The 21,906-nt window shown below is 40.2% G+C and overlaps 1 protein-coding gene across 4 annotated transcripts in view; it reads right to left on the bottom strand.

Moving 5' to 3' along the window:
* Window positions 1-21,906, bottom strand: part of MBP (myelin basic protein) — a 174,027-nt gene that overhangs the window by 70,605 nt on the left and 81,516 nt on the right. For 2 of the 4 annotated variants that reach the window (XM_048840084.2, XM_048840085.2), the window contains exons 3-4: window positions 21,717-21,821; window positions 20,736-20,832 (exon numbers count right to left, since the gene is read on the bottom strand). In XM_048840084.2, coding sequence (XP_048696041.2) covers window positions 20,736-20,832; window positions 21,717-21,821 — 202 coding nt within the window. The remainder of the gene's footprint in view (window positions 1-20,735; window positions 20,833-21,716; window positions 21,822-21,906) is intronic. The other 2 variants (XM_075125341.1, XM_048840087.2) reach the window with 1 other exon arrangement.

Below are 21,906 nucleotides of genomic sequence, written 5' to 3' on the forward strand. Positions count from 1 at the left end.
TATAGCGGAATAATTTTACCACTATAGCCATACTAGCTATATCTCCCTATCTGGACACTATTTTGGAATAAAAGTGACTTTCATTATTCATTCATCCATTCATCATCACAAAACAGAGTGTTCAAACAGGGAATTAGACAAGCATGTCTACAGAGGTATAATTATGCCACTATCGCTCTGCCAATTTCCCCATGTAGACAAGTCCTAATACTGAAATTAAAGCCTTGTCTACACACAAAAATTGCACCTCTTTAACTATACCTGAAAGGGTTAAACTGGTAAAAAGCTATACATAGGCCAGTCCTAACTCATAACAACATGAGATAACATCAAAGCTGGGCTGCTAACTATCTGAGTAAAGAGCACAGGTGACCCCGGCATGCAATGGTTACAATCTGCCAGTTTAATTGGGCCTTTACATACAAACTACTAGGAGCTTATGAAGCCTTGATTTAAAATAAGGGGTCAGATTTACTGTTGCTGATTTAGAGAAGGGCAGGTTCTACCTTCTTGCTCTAGCCTTGTTCGGCATACCTGAGAAAGGAGCTGATCACAGGGAAGGAAGGTGGTGGAACTGCCATTTATCCAACCTCAAGGCTCTGACTGAGTAAGATACTTCAATTAAAATTAGCCATGTGCATAAATACCCCTAAGTGCCAAGATGTTCTCCGAAGCCACCAATGTCAGTGGGCATCTCTCTTCAGCCTTGCTAACCATGCCCCCTTCCAGGGCAGTGTAGCTCACTTAAGAAAAAGCTTACCAGCTGTGGACCCACACAAAATAACATCCAATTTTTAAAAATGCTGCAGGAGATTAGTTCTGTCCCATTTCAGCCCAACTGCAGTAAAAAACGTTCCCACTCCTCATCAGGTTTTACAGGAGACAGTCATTCTCAGGTTCTCTAGAAAGCATAATAAAGGCTCAAAGAATAAAGGCTTCCTCTAAGGCCTTAGAATATTAAAGTGTTTCCTACAGAACTTGGGCCAGAACCTTCTCGCTGAATTTTGCCTTAGTAAAGCTAGAAAGATCATTGAGCCCTTAAGATGCAATCTAGACAGCCACAGAAGCCCAATTATGAAGAATTTATCTTTTTATATCTACACTGGATTACAGATTAATTCCTACATATAAAATCACTTTGGATAGAGTGAGAGGTGACCCAAACGCGCTTGCTGGAAGACACCTGATGGAGTTCAGAGGTTGTTCAGCTGTGTTCAATCTTCCAAAAAAGCATACAGTACTCTTATTCCCCAGTCTATTTGTTTTCAGGTATACCAATCACACTGAGGCCAGATTCTTGCATTGTTCGGTGAAACTCCTTAGCTGGACTCTTAAGCAATAGGACATTGGCAAAGCCTGGTATCATGCACAACTTCTGAGAGAGGATGGCACTGACACTGTACAGTATAAAGCTGAAAGTGACTCGGATATTTGCACGGTCACTCCTTCCAGCATCATACTTCAAATCCTTCAAGCCCTTGGATCATGCACAATCTGCGTCTTCACCACAGAGTTATCTCCTCTCGGGTGAGAAAGTGGCCAAACTGCAAAACACCACTCAAACTGCACAGAACGACTGTATTAGCAGCACAGGGTGGTTGCAGCTGACAACTGTGATAACTCAAGCTGTGGCCTATAACCCCCAACCGGCCAGACAGGTAGTGAAGACAAGCTCTATATCACTGCTGCCATCCTTGCAACAAAGGGCTGGTAGGACTTACTTTGGAGCCTCTCAGCAAGACTTGTAAATCAGCTACAGGAGAAGCTTCTGAAATATACAAGACATTTCCGTTTCTTCTGCCCTAGAGTTAAGCACGGTATATTAAGCTTTGTCTTCACTGCCAAAAAAGGTGTGTTTTTACTCCAGGGTAACTACCATGCGTTAACTATGCTGCTGTAAAATACTAGCACAGACAGGACACTGGAGTTTTAATCATGGTATTAAATACGAGATGTCAATCCCAGGTGGGGGTATAGCATTGGCCTTAGCTAACCGCCTTGTTATAAAAACTATAATGCCTTGTCTCCACTAGGATTTTACAGTGAGATAGCTAATGCATGTTAGTTATCCAGCAATAAAAACATCTCTCTTGTGCAGTAAAGATGTAGCCACAGAAGTTCTCCCATCCCAGGTTAATAAATCATAGTTACTGGGCTTAAACAACCATCCTAAATTATAATAAAGAAAAAATGTATACAATGTATAACAAAAAAAACTTTAACCATACTAGAAAGAGTCACCTCAAATCATGTAATGGCATTTATTAGAGAGAAATAAAGTGAAGTGTCTTTGGGATCTTGCAAGACAATCCATTTTTATTCTCTCTCTCTCTCCGCATGGACAACACTTTGCCTCTATTTTATACAACCACTCCAGACATTTACAAAAACTTTGTTCAAGAAATGAATGGGGGGTTTTGTAAAAATTTTGAGGTACATCTAGTCTCGCAATCAAACCAACCAACTGCTTAATGATCATCACAGCTGTGCAACAATTTTTCAAAGAGAAGAGTTGGCCTGAGATAGGAAGATTTAAAACTGGCTAACAAAGAAAATGTTTAAGCCAGTGGTTTTCAACTTGTAGTCCACAGACCCCTGGGGGTCCACAGACTATGTCTAAGGGGTCCACAGAAGGGTGTCATTAGAACAGTGGTATTCAGCCTTTGGTCCATGAACCCTTGGGCGGAGGGGGGGAAGGGGTGTCTGTACACTATATCTAAGATTTGCAAAGGGGTCCGCACCTCCATTTGAAATTTGTTAGGGGTCTGCAAATGAAAAAAAAAAAAAAAAAAAAGCTGAAAACCACTAGTCTAAGCTCCGGAAGTCAGGGATCCTTTAGCCATGTGACACCCCTGGAAGATTTAGAAAAGATTTAGGATATGTCTACACTGCATAACAAACCCAGGAACTGACTCAGGTTTAAGTCCAGCACCCTTCACACACACACACACAAACACCCCGCACGCGCACGCACAGAGTCCACACACAAAGCCTTCTGACATGTTCCAGAACACGGGCCTGGTGGCTCACCCAGGGTCTAAGCCTGCATCCCAATGAACACATGTCCAAGCCCACTCACTTTGCAGTTAGGATATAGCAGAAGGCCTGTGTTGCCAGGCTCCTGTTCGGAGAGTCTGTCAGTGCTATCCCACAACCCCCTGGGTCCTTCTCTCCCAAAACTTTCCATTCAAGTCCCAGGAACCAGAAGCAACATCCTGGTTCAAATACAGATGCTTAGTGTTTAACCCTGCATTTCCACACAGATGGAGCCACTGTAAGCACAGTTAAGTTTAGCTTTTTCAAAAACTGAGAAGATGCCCCCTACCCAGTGCCCTGCTAGCTGGCCAGAAGAACATACCAAGATTTTGGCGAACATGGAGTGAGGGGAGCCATTATTCTGGCAAGAACACAAGAAACAAGAATGTTTATGAAAACATATCAAAGAGGCTAGCAGTGTTGGGGATCCACCACCCCAGCAATCAATGCTGGGAGAGAGTCAAGTGCATCAAGACCAACTATTGCAAAATGAAGGATGGGAATCATACATCAGGGAACTGCCAGGCTACCTTCCCCTACCATGAGGAATTCAACCGGATGCTGGGAATCGGGCAAAAAACAAAGCCCACAGTGCTGTATGACAACCTCCTGAACAGGGGTGGCTTCATAACCCGAGAGGCAGCACCAGAGGAGAGCCTGCAGTTACTGGATCACACCCCTTAATGAAGCATCCTGCTTTCATGTTGCTACTAGAGAGTAGCATATATGAATTACTTCTGGTCACAGTGGTCACAACAAAAATAAAGCCTCACCCAACAATATAATTTAAGCATTAACAATCTCCATATTTATGGTTGAAAACTTGCGTTTTACATTAAATCTTATGTCATTTTTCCTTCAGTGTACGGGAAGGCTAATAACGTAAATTTTTACATTAAGACTTACTGTATTTCTTTTGCACATTAGGAACATTAACACACTTAAAAATATCAGTTTTAATAGAACACATTAAACTAAAATTTAAATTAGTAATCATTTAATTAGTACAAATCAGCACAGTACCATCATATCCCCATTTTTTTTCCGATTTCTCATACTCCAATAATTTCTCAAGCAGGATGAGAAAGGATGAGTGCATGCATACATCAAAAGCTCTCCTTTCAGGTGGAACTGAAAACCCACTCATTTTTTGGGATAATTTGTAGAATCTGCATGTGGTATGCCCGAAAGATGCCTACATTCAAAACTCCAGCCATAAAAGAAGCTCTCTTTAAGCAACATGTAGCTCCTCTGAAGATGTCTTTGTGCTCAAGAGTCTAGCTGCAAAACCTGGAGGGCTGAACAAAGCAGTGACGGCACAGTGTATGCAGTAACTTCATAAATGACAGGATTATTTGCAAGACAGTTTGAAGAGATGAGAGATCAAAACACAGTTTGAAAAAAATAAGTGATAGATCTACCTGTTTCAAATATTGAAAACTGCTATGGTGGTTTGATGTCATCTTGTTAATTTCTACGCTGAAATATTATAAAGGTTTTGTCCTCTTAAATGGATGAACTCCAAATGAAAAAGCAAAAATACATAATCTCTGGAACCAAATTAAACCCTGATATTTTTACAGCTGATTTCAGCAAAGTCCATCCAGTCACATCAGGGCTGCATTTGGCCTTTAGACTCTTAAGAGTTCAAGAACTGAGTTCTGCAAAATAGATGGATATATTTGGATTAGAGAATTTACAGTTATTCATTTGGCTCTCTTTTGCAAAACATTTGCAAGCTGGGAAATGGAATATCCCTTCTCTCTTTGGAACTATCCTGTAATGAGGGACTCCATCCTTAATGGTGTAGAAGACCCGAGAGCCAGATATAATAGATCTAAGATTGAATTCTTCCTCGTTAAATACTTGAGACTGACTAATCACTTCATTACTCCAGAGATACACTGGTATCATGGGAGCAATGCAATGATGAACCAGGCCAGCTGGGTCTACCTCCACCCTGATTTACATCCAAGAAATCCCATCAAGTGGAAAAATAAAGTAAGGAAAAGTTTTCTAGGTATCAAATATTGTTTAAGCAGCATAGCTATGTTGATTTACACCATATCAGGATCTGGTCCAGTATATGTAATACAAATCTGTTGCTTTCCTTAGCCATATTAAACTATTCCTTCAATGAAGAGTAAGTAAGAGTAAGTTTTAAAAAAGCAACAAGGAAATTCAATCGTAAAACCTTCTTCTAAACGGAAATTAGGGAGATTGTATCTATCATGGAACCTTTTTACCTTTTGCCTATTTCCATTAGACTCAGTTAAAGCAAAGATACTTTTTTCTTTTCTTTTTTTTTTTTTTGCAATGGCTGCCACATACATGATGTGTGTGTTAGGATGAAAACTTTTATCCTGTTTAAGTCAAACATGGTGGTACTAAGAAAGGTCTATTTCCATTGTTTACAGTTCTGCTCTGCAATTTTGTTGGTTATGTATGTGCTGGTTATGTAATTTATTAATTATTATTTTAAGATGCTTCAAAAGCAAGGAGGAAAATCACAGTGGAACTTCACAGTTTGCTAGCAACACAGTGACTGAACCAGCTGGGGACTAACTTACAAATCCTTTTGTGATGGAGGGCCTTTATATCAGAAAGAAAGTATAGCCCCATATTAACGAGGGGTGTTAAAAGACCTTGAGAAATCCAGGCATTTCACTGGCAATGGAAAAGGAAAGCATAGGGAAAGCACTACAGAGTGAGCCTGCTCTGAACACTGAAATAAAGGAGGGCATTATCAGGGCTCTGCTGCGACACTTGCAAGGCTTGTAAGGGACCGCAGTCTTGTCACTACCAGGATGTTTCTACACAAGTACCAGTGTGTGTAGCAGAAAATACTAGTTCTTTTCACTTCTATTTTCGTTGTTAAAATAAAACCCTCAGACATGGATTTCTACTGTATACCTCCTTATCGTACTTAAAGGGACACTGTCATGCCTCTAGAATTGAGTACAAATTCTGCCAAGCTATCAGTCTTACCTAAGGAACTAAAGCAGGGGCCAACATAGGTTCCATAGGTAAAACCACTTTAAAATACTACTAAAATTTGTAAGTGTGAAACGTGAAAACCTAAAGACATTATATCCCCTTAGGCTCGGGATCAGCTGCAGTGCTTAAGAGACAGGGTTGGAGTCTTGTGGTTGCACAGAGCATGAGGTGTGCGCAAACCCCCAAAAGAATCTCTCCCAACCCTGCAAGTTTTGGTGCACCCATTCAGAGTGGCGGACCCTCAAAGCTCCTTCTAGACTTCTGCTTCCGGGCTGCCATTGATCTCCCAGTCTTTCTTCATAGTCCTGGGACTATAGTCTGACTGGGACAGTAACCCATGGATTGCCATTCCCTGGCTCTGCTACCTGTTCCTCCCAAACCATGCAGACAAGGCCAGAATGATGTTCACAAGAAAGGGCTGCTGCCAGCAGACAGCACATTGAGACACAAAACTCTCACATGCCTCTTTCACTCTCTGCTTACATGTGGCCAGCATTTTCATGTTTGCTCCCTGTGGAGCCCACTGTTTGTTTTCAACCGAACTTTTTCACACAGTGGACCATTCCTTAAAGGGATACTGCCAACCTGATTTTACTTTTGGTTTTAAATCTTATCTCACCCTGTGTATCTTTCCAATTGAAATGTAAAAAAAGTGTGTATGTTGCTTAATGATCAAAAACATGCATAACAAAAATTACATATCAAAGAAATATAAACTTTTATATCCCATACCATTAACAAACCGTGATTCTGAAGTTGATTCAAGTGAGGCAGTTTCAGCCTGTGGATAGCTCACGGGACCAGAGGTGAAGAGGACTGTGGGTTCTATTTCTGGCTCTGTCATTGACCTGTCACCCAGTGCAGGGCATTTCACCTTATTGTGCCTCTGTTTTCCCTTGCTTCATTTGTCTGTTTTGTCTATTTAGATTATGAACTCTTTGGGACAGGTATTCTATGTGTGTATGTATACAGCGGCCAGTATAACGGAGCCATCATGGGGACCCACCTTACAGTGAGAGATTTAAGAAGCTCAGTCCAAGTTCTCAGAGGAAAAGTTAAGAGGTGAGTGAGAGCACTTATGTGGGGAGTTTGAGATAGTTGAAATTCTTCAATGCCGCAGACAGAGGCATAACATGATCCAGTGGACAGAGGTTGAAGCTAGACAAATTCAAACTGGAAATTAGGCACAAATATCTTAGTCAGGGATGTTGACCATTGGAAAACTTACCTATAAATGTGGTGGGTTCTCCAACACTTGCAGTCTTTAAATCAAGACTACACCTTTGTGAAAGATCTACCTCAATCAAAAGTTGTGGGTTTGATGAAGGAATTACTGGTGACATTCTCTGGCCTGTGTTATGCAGGAGGTCAGACTAGATGATTTTAATAGTCCCTCCTAACTTTAAAAACTATTAATCTCAGTTGGGGTTCTAGGTGCTACTGTCATACAGCTAAATAATAATTACTGTTAAGAATCCATATTATAACTCATTCCTGTTTTCTTCTAGATTTTGTAATAGAAAATGAGTCCACAACACAATTAAAGTCAAGTTTAATGACAAAAGCTGCTTCAGCTCACAAAACAGAGATGAGCTTGGCATATATTGACTCTTCTGTTTATTTCACTCTACTCCTCTGAATGAGTAGTGACTCAAGGTCACAGGAAAACTAGATGGGAGACAGTGGTAAAGTTGCCTCCAATTTTCATTTGTGTAGGGTTTTTTCTGCCCCCCCAGCAGCACTTTTAATTCACATACACGCAAAATTATGCCCTATCCTGCACTGGTGATGAGGAGCGATGGAAGAGAATATAAGAAGCCTGTTCCCCTTGAGCTAACAGAAAAGGACGTCTTCCTGGCACTCAAGAAAACACAAGGAGGTTTGCCCTGCTAGAACACTCCAGCCTCAAGAGGGCACAGAGTGCTAGTTATGTAGTGTCTAGCTTTAGACCTATCTATTTCAGTGGTTTTCAATCTGTGGTCCACGGACTCCTGGAGGTCCACAGGCTATGTCTAAGGGGTCCGCGAAAGGTTGTCACCACAGAACAGTGTTTTTCAACCAGTAGTCTGCAGACATCAGAGGGTCCACAGACGATGTCTAAGATTTCCAGAGAGTTCCGAACCTCCATTTGAAATTGTTTAGGGGTCCGCAAATGCAAAAAGGTTGAAAATCACTGGTCTACTTAATATGCCATGATCAGCATCAAGTGTCTCCTGAGCCTGCACTATCCTCCTTCTCAGAGCAGCTGTATGCAGCACTCAACAGCGTGTTGCAATGGCCCATCTTTAATCATCCTGCTTTGCAACTTCAGCAAGGCTCCTATAGATGCAGTTAGACCACTATGTTTCCTCAGGATTTTAGATGCCTATGGACAACCTGGTGCACGCTCGCTCTCACACACACACACAAAATAAGCATGTTGAAAAATACTGAGGACATTGTAAGTTATGTAGCAAGCACTAAAATAATGAATAAGTAATTTAGTGTATTGCTATTGTGCACATTAAACCACAATGGGCATGGCCCACCAGCCCAGCACTGATAAAAATACAGGAATCTTTGACTCAGGTCCCAGCCCATGCTATTAGGGCTGTAGATTAATTGCAGTTAACTCAAAAAAATTAATTATAATTAAAAAAATTAATTGCAATTCCTCACAGTTTTAATTGCACTATTAAACAATAGAATACCAACTGAAATATATTTAATATTTTTGGATTTTTTCTACATTTTGAAATATATTTATTTCAATTACAACACAGAATACAAAGTATACAATTCTCACTTTATAATATTTTTATTACAAATATTTACACTGTCAAAATGATAAAAGAAATAGTATTTTTCAATTCACCTCATACAAGTACCGTAATGCAATCTCTTTATCATGAAAGTGCAACTTACAAGTGCAGATTTTTTTTTGGTATGTAACTGCACTCAAAAACAAAACAGTCCTACTTCTTGCTCAGCCAATCCCTAAAACAATCAAGTTTGTTTACATTTTCAGAAGATAATCCTGCCCGCTTCTTGTTTACAATGTCACCTGAAAGGAGAACAGGTGTTCGCACAGCACCCTTGTAGCCGGCATTGCATATTTACGTGCCAGATATGCTAAACATTCGTATGCCCCTTCATGCTTCGGCCACCATTCTAGAGGACACACTTCCATGCTGAGGATGCCCATTAAAAAAATGTGTCAATTACATTCTGACTGAACTCCTTGAGGAAAAGTAGTATGTCTGCAACTCTGTTTTACCCGCATGCTGCCATATATTTCATGTTCTAGCCGTCTTGGATGATGATCCAGGACATGTTCGTTTTAAGAACATTTTCACTGCAGATTTGACAAAAAAAGTACCAATGTGAGATTTCTAAATATAGCTACTCAAGGTTTAAGAATCTGAAGTGCCATCCAAAATCTGAGAGGGACGAGGTGTGAAGCATGCTTTCAGAAGTCTTAAAAGAGCAACACTACGATACAGAACCCGAACCACCAAAAAAGAAAATCAACCTTCTGCTGGTGGCATCTGACTTAGATGATGAAAGTGTTGGTCTGCTGCTCTGGATCATGATCAAGCAGAACCCATCATCAGCATGGACGCATGTCCTCTGGAATGGTGGTTGAAAATGAAGGGACAAATGGATCTTTGGCACATCTGGCACACACATATCTTGCAATGCCAGCTGCCACAGTGCCATGTGAATGCCTGTTCTCACTTTCAGGTGACATTGTAAACAAGAAGCGGACAGTATTATCTCCTGCAAATGTAAACAAACGTGTATATCTGAGTGACTAGCTGAAGAAGTAGTAGGACTGAGTGGACTTGTAGGCTCTAAAGTTTTACATTGTTTTATTTTAGAATGCAGGGTTTTTTTGTACATAATTCTACATCTGTAAGTTCAACTTTCATGATAAAGAGATTGCACTACAGTACTTGTATGGGGTGAATTGAAAAATACTATTTCTTTTATTTTTTACAGTACAAATATTTGTAATAAAAATATAGTGAGTACTGTACTCTGTGTTGTAATTGAAATCAATAAATTTGAAAATGTAGAAAACATCAGAAAATATTTAAATAAATGGTATTCTATTATTAACAGTGTAATTAATCACACGATTAATTTTTAATTGCTTGACAGCCCTACATGCTATTGTGTTTAGCAAGAACTGCCAAGGATATTCAATTAATCATAGATAAATGCACATGCAAACATAAGAGATGGAGAAGGAAAAATCATTTTGGGTCAAACTGTTAAATGGCCTCAGCTCGGCCTCTAGTTTTGTGCCCAAAATCAACTGTGAGGTTGAATGTAATCTTATGGACTTAAACGATAGTGTTTAGGCCACTAACTGACTGAATTCACTTATCAGGTAGTTAGATATCTAGAAATTACTGTATCATTTATTCTCTCAATTATTTGTGCCCACAACTGACTGCAGACACAAAATTAGAGTCCTCTTTTAAAAATCTGGCCTATTAAGTCGACTAGTTCATATCTCTGCATAGGGCACTCTCCAGGAGATTAGACAGCCATCAAACGAGCCATAACTGAACAAGCAATTGAGTCAAACCAGAACACAGAAATATTTATGAAAAAAAATCATATGAGTATCTTTTAACTGGTTGTGTGTCTTTCCTGACTGCTGGATGTCTCTCTTCAGGTACAGTTCTCTAAACCCTTCTGGTTCATTGGTAAACAGGGTAATGCTGTTTATATAGTGTTAGCACAAAATCTTTCATGCCAAAGAAAACTCTTGGAGAAAGAGGAGAATTGAGTAGTTTCCTATGTCTACCCATGTTTCCCATAAAACCTCTGAACATCAAAAGGATCATAGAAGTGCCTTATACCATGAACCCAAACCAACAGCACCAAATATAGAGCAATGGAGTGAGGTGCAAGGTGCCCTATTTCAATGACAGGTGGCGCTACCATTCCTGCAAGCACTTCCCAGGAACACCAGGTGAAAATCTGGCTTTGTCCTTGGAGTTTTATCTGAATTCATGAAAGACACAGTTACTAATCAATCATATCCTATGCAGGTCTCCTTTATAAGAAGTAAACAAAAGCTTAATTCGTGGATATCAGTATCCCCTTGTATTCACGTTTCTACTACGCAAAATTAAGTCTTTCCTATTTTAAGGATGCAATATATTTTTAAAAAGCAGAAATTTCCTGAGAAATTACACAAATACTATGTAGACTGAGTCAGATAAGACCATGTTTTCCAAAACAGACTATATGTTTGCATTGGTAGTATTGATACAAAACCATTTGCACTCATCAAAACCAGACTGTCTACGTGGAATTAGCAAGTCAAATGCAAATGCTGTTTGCTTCACAAATGCATTTTCTGAGTAGGCAGAGTTAGAGGCTAGCTAATTCTGATCAGTTTCCTTACGTATGAATGCAGAAATCTAAATGGAGTACCGGGGGGAAAAAAGTCTATTCCATGAAAATTTCCACTCAGTTTACCCATGCCTGCATGTGCAGTGCCAATGGAATGCTGGCAGGATGTTATTTTTATTGCAAACTAAAACTAATGCCCATGCGTGAATTATCTTTTAAACTCTAACCTCATTTCCACCAAAGCACTGACAGATACAGTCATGATGAGGAGAATCTTTTTGTGCAAAATTTCAATTTTCCATCTCTTCCCGCTGTGGTGCAAGAGCTATGAAAAAAAAGTCAACGCCTTTTTTTTTTTTTTGCTGGCAGAAAGTCTTCTGGTTTCTCCACCCTGTCCCCATCCTCCCACTCTCTCTGTGATTGACAGTGACCCCACTGTTTTCAGTTAAACTTTCAGGGGAAAAAACCCTGCTCTCTGATAGGGAGCAAGTATGCCAAATTTCAGTCACAAAGGTAAAACTTTGTGAAAGTCACAACCAAAAAACCCCACTCCCTTTAGGGTGGAAATGTATGGACAACTTGAATATAAGCATCAGTAAACACTCACCTTATAATGTAGCAAAATAGAAGAATGTCATGATGGTAACATCTAGCTTAGAACTATATGTTGTCTCACCAGAAGATTTTTGTGTTAGCTTGCCATCACTTGACATTAGAGTCACAGCTTGTTTTCCAGGGCTGATTAAGTTTACAATAGATAAGACAAGCTTCCCAGAAAGGTCAATGTGAACTGCAATGACCTCACAGCTTTTGTCCAGTACATGACAATAACACAGTCCACAGATAAAAGGATTGTTCAGGTAGATCAATGTACACTGCTGATTCCCTTGGTCTCCTTGTTTTGGGGTTTTCTTGTAAGAGCTAAAGTGTGAACATGAGAATCTTGGATAACCATATTTTATGCATGCATTATATTTCCAAATTGTGGGTATACTATGTCAACCAGTTTGCTAATGTGTAAGAGATACTTATAATCTACTGTTGTGGGCAAAGTGTAATGTATACATAACTATTAAACTCCTGCAGAACTAAACTGATATCTTATGTATCTGGGCAACAAAATGGCAGAGGAAATTCAGTGTTAATAAATGCAAAGTAGTGCACATTGGAAAATGTAATCCCAACTATACAGAAAAAATGATCAGGTCTAAATTAGCAGTTACCACTCAAGAAAGAGATCATAGAATTATTTGGGATAGTTCTCTGAAAACATTTGCTCAATATGGAGCGGCAGTCAAAAAAGCTAACAAAGTTAGGAACCATTAGGAAAGGGATAGAAAATATCATAATGCCAATATATAAATCCATGGTACGCCTTGAATACTGAATGCAGTTCTGGTCACCTCATCTCAAAAGAGATAAATTAGAATTGGAAAAAGTACAGAGAACGGCAACAAAAATGATTAGGGGTATGGAGTAGCTTCCATATGAGAAGAGATTAAAGATTTGTGGACTGTGCACCTTAGAAAAGGGAGAACTAAGGGGAGATGTGATAGAGGTCTATAAAATTATGAATGGAATGGAGGAAGTGAATAGGGAAGTGCTATTTACCCTTTCACATAACACAAGAACTAGGGATCACCTGATTAAACTAATAGCAGGTTTAAAACAAACATAAGGAAGTACTTCACACCTCTAACCTTGCCAGAAAGTTGTGAAGGCCCAATTATAACTGGATTCAGAAAAAATTAAAATAAGTTCATAGAGGATATGTCTATCAATGGCTATTAGCCAAGATGGTCAGGGATGCAATCCCATACTCTGGGTGTCCCTAGGTTTCTGACTGCCAGAAACTGGGACTGGATGACAGAGGATGGATCTCTCGATAATTACCCTGTTCTGTTCATTCCCTCTGAAGCATCCGACAGTGGCCACTGATGGAACACAGGATACTGGGCTAGATGGACTGTTGGTCTGACCCAGTATGAACATTCTTATATTTTTATGTATTGTACCCAGAAATCTGCTCAACTTGGGCTTTGGTGAAGCTCAAGCAGGACTGTGTTTCAGAGATGGGCACATTAGAATGGCCACACTGGGTCAGACCAAAGGTCCCTCTAGCTCAGTATCCTGTCTTCTAACAGTGGCCAATGTCAGGTGCCCCAGAGGGAATGAACAGAACAGGTAATCACCAAGTGATCCATTTCTTATCGCCCATTCCCAGCTTCTGGCAAACAGAGGCTAGGGACACCATCCCTGCCATCATAGCTAATAGCCATTGATGGACCTATCCTCCATGAATTTATCTAGTTCTTTTTTTAACCCTGTTATAGTCTTGGCCTTCACAACATCCTCTGGCAAGGAGTTCCACAGGTTGACTGTGCATTGTGTGAAAAAATACTTCCTTTTGTTTGTTTTAAACCAGCTGTCTATTAATTTCATTTGGTGACCCCTAGTTCCTGTGTTATGAGAAGGAGTAAATAACACTTCCTTATTTACTTTCTCCACATCAGTCAGGATTTTATAGACCTCTATCATATCCCCCCTTAGAATGTATGACCATCTGGCTTGGAGTTTAACCCTGAAAGAGAGGCAATAAGAACATTCCAGCCAAATGTAATTGCCTCATGGTAGAAGGAGAAGCATTGTACAGAGAGCAGGTTCTCAAGACATGTAGGGTTTTACATATAAATAATTAAACTGTACTCAGAAATAAACAGGAAGGTAGCACACGCCAGGGAGAATAGGTGTTACATGCTTACATTATCAGGCCGCCCCACTTTATAGGTGGGCAACCATGTTTTTGGTAGAGTTGACTGGGAATTTTCTGTCAAAATGATTTTTTTTTTAATGGCACATGTAGCTTCCATAAAATTCAAATTTTCCCTGGTGAAATTTCAAATTGAGCCATAATTTTTCAAAAAGAAAAGCAGTACTTGTGGCACCTTAGAGACTAACCAATTTATTTGAGCATGAGCTTTCGTGAGCTACAGCTCACTTCATCGGATGCATGTAGCTCACGAAAGCTCATGCTCAAATAAATTGGTTAGTCTCTAAGGTGCCACAAGTACTCCTTTTCTTTTTGCAAATACAGACTAACACGGCTGTTACTCTGAAACCATAATTTTTCAGTTTTCCATGAGGATCAAAATGAAATGTTTTGTTGCAGTTAGGCTTGACCCTGAAATATTTCTGACAGAGCCATATGGCAACAGGGGAGTCACATGATCACAGTGGACCCTGGGAGATACTGTCCAGCCAGGGAGCCAGGCCCTTAGGAAAGATTAGGGGAATGCAACTCCTGAACTAAAACTCCAGTGAGACACCATGGCACTTTAGGCAGATACAGTTTAATTCTGAACTGACTAGGAAAAAAACATTTTGATTTTTTGCAACAAACCCAAGTCAAATGTTTTGATTCAGGAACATAAAAATGTTTTGTTTTGACATTTCCAAAATGATTTTTTTCTTAAACTTTTTGTTTGACAACAAAATGTCAAAATTTTGACTTTTCATCCTACATTGAAAACAAATGTCAAAATATCAGAATTTTCCCCAAGATAGAAATTCTGGTTTTCGCTCAATTCTAATTCTGTGCAAGCTGAGGCCAAGGGAAAACCCACCAGTACAATGCATTTCAGTCTAGCCTAGAGGTGACAGAGAGTCATATTGGAGAGCAAAGTCCACAGAAACCTGGCCAGCAAATGATTAAAGGCATTTTGTGCCACTGTTTTCACCCAGGAATTCTAAAGAGTATGGACTGAATAAGACCCTGAAGCTACTCAGTCATTAGAACTTAAACGAGCAGTCACTTCCTGGTCAGTTTTTCCATATGTTTGCCATTACCCCACATCTTATGTGTACTGAACTTTCATTTCAAGATAGCTTTCCTATTGGCTGGCTCAAATACAAAGAGACCACATTATCTAGGTTGAATATAAAAAGAGATAGAGTGTGCAACAGAATAGGTGTACTCAGGGTAGTACACCTCCAAAAAGCTGTCAGTCTGGCTTTATACAACATGTTAAGTAGTTGCATGAGAAGATGAAACTCTGCAGATCACCATAAAAGAGCATTTAAGTCAACATTTCAGGTAGACTCCATAACTTGCCTGAGACACATATGTTCATTAAATTATGGACATTTTTGAAAGTTTCCCTATTGTGGTTGACTCACTGTTCAACAAAAGCCTGCTGCAGCTCTGGGGCCCCAATATATACACCTGCAACATCCACAATAGATGTTGGAGTACTGCAGCAGTCACCCTACCTGTAAGGTAAGCCCTCTGCAACACGGACCACATCTATCTCTATTTATGGAGATCAGTGCTCAGCACGACAGGGCCTCAATGCTGATGGAGGCATTTCAGCACTACCATAAGATAAGTGAATAAAGAATAACCACTCTCAGAGTAATTTCTGACTGGAAGGAATGTAAAGCACCACTGGGCTCTGCAAATGACTGCTGATAGAACCGTTTTGATATGAATGCCCAACAGATAGAACAAAACTGAACCTTATCCATTCCCAGCAGTGGATTATCAACCAAGGAGTTCAGTGTAGTCTCCTATCCCGCCCATGTCTAAAGCCCAACTGACAAGGATCAATGAAACAAAAAGACTTCAGATCACGTAGTATTTGGCCAGCCAAATTCAAGCTAACTGAACCTTCTAGGGAATCAAATATTTATGGAAAACTAAAAATGCTTGAACTACCACGAAAGGTTTCTCTTAACTCTTCACTTAAATTACTGCATTTCTGTCATAACAATCCTGTATGTCAAATGCTATAAAGGGTATAGAACATTCTCTACTTTCCAGGTTAAACATAATGCTGTCTAGTCTAGTGTAACAAAATATATGTATTGTTTTAGAGAAGGGGAACCTAGAACACAGAAACCCCAAGTCACTAATCCAATGCTTTAAATGATATTAGATTGTGTACTTGGACTCTCCAGGGGAAAGGCAATTACTGCTCCCTTGTGGCTGATTTATAAATGCCAACCTATGATTTTTGGAACGACCTGTCTGAAGTCAGAACGTGGCAGGCTCTACATCTGTGTACAAATGGGAGGAGGTGAAAGGGGCCCCACACCCATTCATTCCCATGGAGTCAACCATAAGGGATCAGTGCTACAGTTTCTTGCTAGGGCCAGCGATTGTTCTAGCCTCTTTACAGGTCAGTGGTCCCCAAACTTTTCACATTGTACCACCCCTTACTCCTGTCTGCACCCTCCCCCACAAGAGTCACAGTCAGGAACCAGGGCCAGGAGAGGGGGCATGGCCGGGGTAAGGGAGCCAAGGCTGGGGCTGGAGCTGGGGCCAAGGCCAGAGCTGGGAGCAGAGCCGCAGCCGGGCCATGGTCAGGGCCAACAGCCAAGCCAGGAGCCGAGGCTGGGGCTGCAGCTGGAGAGTGGGGCTCTGGTTGGAGCAGAGATGGGAGCAGAGTGGGGTTGGGTGGCGCTCCCTCCCTGACCCCAGTGGGGGCTGGCCCAGGCCCCACTGCACCCTGCCAAAATGTTCCTCCATGTCCTTATAGGGGGCCACACCCCACAGTTTGGGGACCACTGCTATAGGTGATAGAAATGGTGGGATGAGGCTGAGGCCATGGGGGAAGAGAACTGGCTAGGAGTTGCATGTTGCACCCTTTCAAAAAGGTGGCAAAGGTGTTCAAACTCCCTCGGAGGAAGAATTCTGTCAAAGTTCCTGTGGGGCTCCTGCTGCCATGTGGTCCCTCCAAGCAAACACTCAGATGCAAGACTGCGTATTAAAACTAAACTTCAATCCTTCGTTCAGAGTGCGCCACCAATACGCAACAAAAATTTAGAAGACCTGACTCATGAGAAAAGGTTACAAAAACTAGTCATGTTTAATCTTAAGAAAAGAAGACTGAGGGGGACCTGATAAGAGTCTTCAAATATGTTAAGGGCTGCTACAGAGAGGACTGTGATCCACTGTTCTCCAAGTTCATTGAAGACAGGACAAGACAAAACCAGCTTAATCCACAGCAAAGGAGATTTAGGTCAGATATTGGGAACAGCTTTCTAACTATTAGGGTAGCTAAGTTATGGAATAGGCTTCCAAGGGAGGTTGTGGAATCCCTATCACTGGAGATTTTAAAGAACAGATTAGACAAACACGTGTCACAGATGGTCTAGATATACTTGGTCCTGCCTCCACACAGGGAGCTGAACCAGAAAACCTCTCTAGGTCTCTTGCAGCCCTACATTTCTATGATTAGTAGGGCATATAGACAAGAAATAAAGGTTAGATTTAAAGTTGTGGCAGTAAAAGAAATGTTAAGAGTTTGTAATCTAAATATTTAAAAACACAGAATGACAGACACAGGGAAAACACACCCTAGGATGTTGTCTTTTTTATTATTATTTTCTAAGGACTGTATTATGCATTTTAGAAATTGGTCTGCATTCGGAAGGTGCAGAGAGGAATCAAGCTTCTATATAATTCCAAGGAAGGAAATCTGTCTGCCAAAATTTCTTCCAAGCTTCTGGAAAACAAGACTTTGAAAGGCTGCAGCATTGTTTGCCTTCTTCATCTGGCCAGTGTGAACAGCCCAACTGGATTATGGCCCCAATGTATAATGGGAGGCGTTCCTGTTCCATCTTGAAGATGAGGCAGATCAACGGTGGGAGCAGAAATGAAGGCAGACAGTCGAGTGACTTATCCAAAGCCACACAAAAGGTCAGTGGCAGAGCTAGAAGAGCACCCAGGTTTCTTGGCTCCCAGTTAAGTCCCCTATACACCACGCTGCTTCCCTTAATTCGCACTTCTTCGCCAAGAGCAGATGAAGTCAATCAAGCTGTAAGCGCCACAAACTCTTATAACATTGTACAAGACTAAGTCTCCAAAGACTCTATTTTACTCTCTATAGTTGTTTATAACAGGTCCACAAGTGCAAGAGAAACACGTAGAAAATGGGGGGCCATTCGGAGGATAATTTAAATGGGAGTTGCAAGTCACTCAGACATGCCTTTATACGAACAATAAAATAAAGGCAAACAACCAATAATATAGATCTAAACAGAACAGAAAGAACAAGATACAACTGAATGCATTTTTTTAAACAGAAGTTCTATTCAAGGTATATGGCTAATATTTTCAGAAGTGACTAGTAGTTTTTGGGTGCTTCGAGTTTTCAGGTGTCTATCTGCAGAAATCTTCAAAAGGCCCAATTCCAGAGGGCAGGTGCTCAGCAAATTCTCAAAATCAGGATCCTTCAAGGTACATCAAAGTCTGGCATACAGAAGTTGTGGTACCCAAAATTACCTGATTCTTTTGGAAAAATCTTGGCCATGTGCATATATATTTCAAAAGTAACTGGTAATTTTGGGTGCCATCAGAGTTTGGGTTAAACAGAAGAATAACAGCTTATGAATTGTGAATCAAAGATTTATATATATTTCATAGATATCTAATTTATATGGCACCATTAAATGTAACAATAATTTATGTTATATGTTGTAACATATTAGCACACCCTCACAGCAACTTTGGGTAAAAAGATAGTTACTCTTGCAGACTTTTGTATCGTACAACAGGATGTCTATTATGGGTATTTGCCCCTTATTCCTACATGTCCCATAATGAGTGATGTGAATTAACATGCATGAGTACAAGTACACTGGATGTTCTAAATTATTTCTTCATTTTCCCTTCCTTAATGAGAGAAGCAGCCCTTTTGGCTCTTGGAAAGCCAGAATACAGGATGCAAACAACTGTGTTTGTAAATTTTGATCTGACCTTTAAAAAATAAGCTGACTTTAATTCTTGGGGTGGGGAAAAGGGAGGAACAAAAAAACAAACAGCTGACACCTGAATAAATACAAAAAAGTTTCTTTAAACTAAAGGGTGTGGCCAGCTCTTTTTAGCTCACTGATTTATGTTGAATACACTCGAGGCTTTGCTCAGAAATCTCTTTCCCCAGCTACAGGTGTGGCTAATTTTATTAGCTACATTTTCCAGGCATCTCATGTACTGACCTATTCCAAGGAGTTCTCTCCAAGAGCACTTGGATCCACTAGAATACACTCAGCACTACTCTCATATCCCTAGTAAGCCAGCAACGACTGACTAATCAGCACTAAGTTCCAGCCCCAATAGAATGGCTTGATAGTGTGTAACAAAATTAACTTAAACATAAGACAAACATGCACACCATAGGACTGCACAAGCATTACAAGGGCTATATGGGATTCTTAAACTAAGATGATAGGAACACAGGATTAATTTTGCATCTGTTCCATCAATAAACAAGTATAGAGAGAACCAAACATACACTGAGACAGAATTTATTTTCATATATTAACCCCTCCTTGCATGTTTTTTTTCCCCCTATATGAAACTCTCTAGGGAAGTCCTGAAACCATAGATGGCATAGAAGAGGAAAGCTGGGAGCATCAATAGCAGTAATACACCCTGAAAATAGATGTGCTGGTCTTCAGAGGACTTTACAGTGAACTAAAGAATTGACTCTGAAAATTAATTTTATCCACTGCAGGTTTAAATTATCAAATGCATCGTTTCCACATTTAGTAAAAGAAACAGTTAGTTACTCAGTTTCTATTCCTTTTGAACCCTGGAAATAATGAATTCAAGAACTGTCCAAAATTCTTAAAGCTGGAGTAGTAAGGCTGCAATAATTTTCCCAGATTCCTAAAGTTCCTGCTCTAGAAAGCAGTGCTGCCCACAGATCCATTGGCTAAAAACCTTTGACATCATTCTCCATGCTATCATCATCACTGGCTTTAATGGACTTACACTGTCACAAAACCATTGTTTCTTTTCCAAATCAGAGTCTTAAAGCAGGAGAAAATATTTATTATAAGAAAGATCTGTAAGCATGGTCTAATACTATCTCAGCAAAAGCTATGAAAAAATGAGTAAAAAGAAAAGGAGTACTTGTGGCACCTTAGAGACTAACCAATTTATTTGAGCATGAGCTTTCGTGAGCTACAGCTCACTTCATCGGATGCATACCGTGAAAACTGCAGAAGACCTTATATACACACAGAGACCATGAAAGTATATACACACAGAGACCATGAAACAAACTTTCATGAAACTTTCATGGTCTCTGTGTGTATATAAGGTCTTCTGCAGTTTCCACGGTATGCATCCGATGAAGTGAGCTGTAGCTCACGAAAGCTCATGCTCAAATAAATTGGTTAGTCTCTAAGGTGCCACAAGTACTCCTTTTCTTTTTGCGAATACAGACTAACACGGCTGTTACTCTGAAAAAATGAGTGATTTGTTTAAACCAACAGTAGTGCACTATTACTATGTAAACTGTACTACAGTGCAAGCTTTATTTTCCAGTTCTTCAGATACATACCAAACACTTCATTATCTTCTGAGGATTGTTTGGGTAGTCTGGCTGCTTCGGGGCTTCCTTTATTTTCAGTTTCCTCCACTTCCTCCACTTTTGTCTCCTGTAACACAAATACTTCTTTAGATATACCATTTGAGATAGCAACTGCAAGGAATATTATTGACATTATTCATCAGAAAAAAACAACCAAAACAGAAAACCCAAAACCCTCTGAAACAAATATTTCTCTTAAATGTGTTTTTTTATGAAATGGATATGTTCTTATGTAAATGATGAAACAGTGCTTTTATAATTTCATGCACATGCATGCATATATACAGATGTATAGAAAATAAACCACAGAAAAAACAGAATTTTACTATTTTCATGAGTTTGGGGCAATCTAATAGCTCACTGGAAGCTCCCCTTCTTTCTGTCCCTTTCTAATTATGTGGTGGTAAACCCAAATTGATGCATCTGCTCTGCATTTTCACTAGGGATTATTTTATAAAGAATTTTTTTTCTCCCACTACCTTCATTGGAAGCCATTTTAGTTAGTTATGGTTACTGTCAGCAACATGCTTGCATTACTTGTCTTCACCCCCCCCTTTGCTAGTTCTGCAATTCAATGTTGTATACTGTCAAACTAAAATTACACGCTCTTTGAGACAGTACTCTCTCTTCCTTTAAGTCCCAGCAGGACCTAGCACCATAGGACCTTAGTCTGTTTAGGGCCTCTACGTAACATTGTAATACAAATAAACAGCAATATTGATAATAGTATTTATACAATTGTAATATGTGATGTCACATGCCTTTCATCCCCGCCACCGTGACAGTGAGTCTTCAATGATGGAACCAGTACAGTTCTGCACCACACAAGGGGGCTGGATTTGGGGAAAATGCACACTCCCTGTGCTCCACAAAGAGCCCATGCTTGAGAGCACACAAGGAGACTTCACTACCAGACACTTGCAGTCAGTCATTCAATAGGCACCTACTTACTGGCTGCTTCTTCCCCGCTACACCCCCTTCACATATACAGAGCCAGAGTCCATTTCTGGGTGTGGTCCGAATGGAAGAAGGCTGCTGAGCCAGGCACTGAGACATCTGGACAGAGGGGAGAACATGAGGGATAAGGGGATGGCTTGGGGAGAAACCACCACACACAGTAACTAGGAATATATGGACTTTT

This window comes from Caretta caretta, chromosome 2 (genome assembly GCF_965140235.1).
Source record: "Caretta caretta isolate rCarCar2 chromosome 2, rCarCar1.hap1, whole genome shotgun sequence".
NCBI classification, from domain to species: domain Eukaryota; kingdom Metazoa; phylum Chordata; order Testudines; family Cheloniidae; genus Caretta; species Caretta caretta.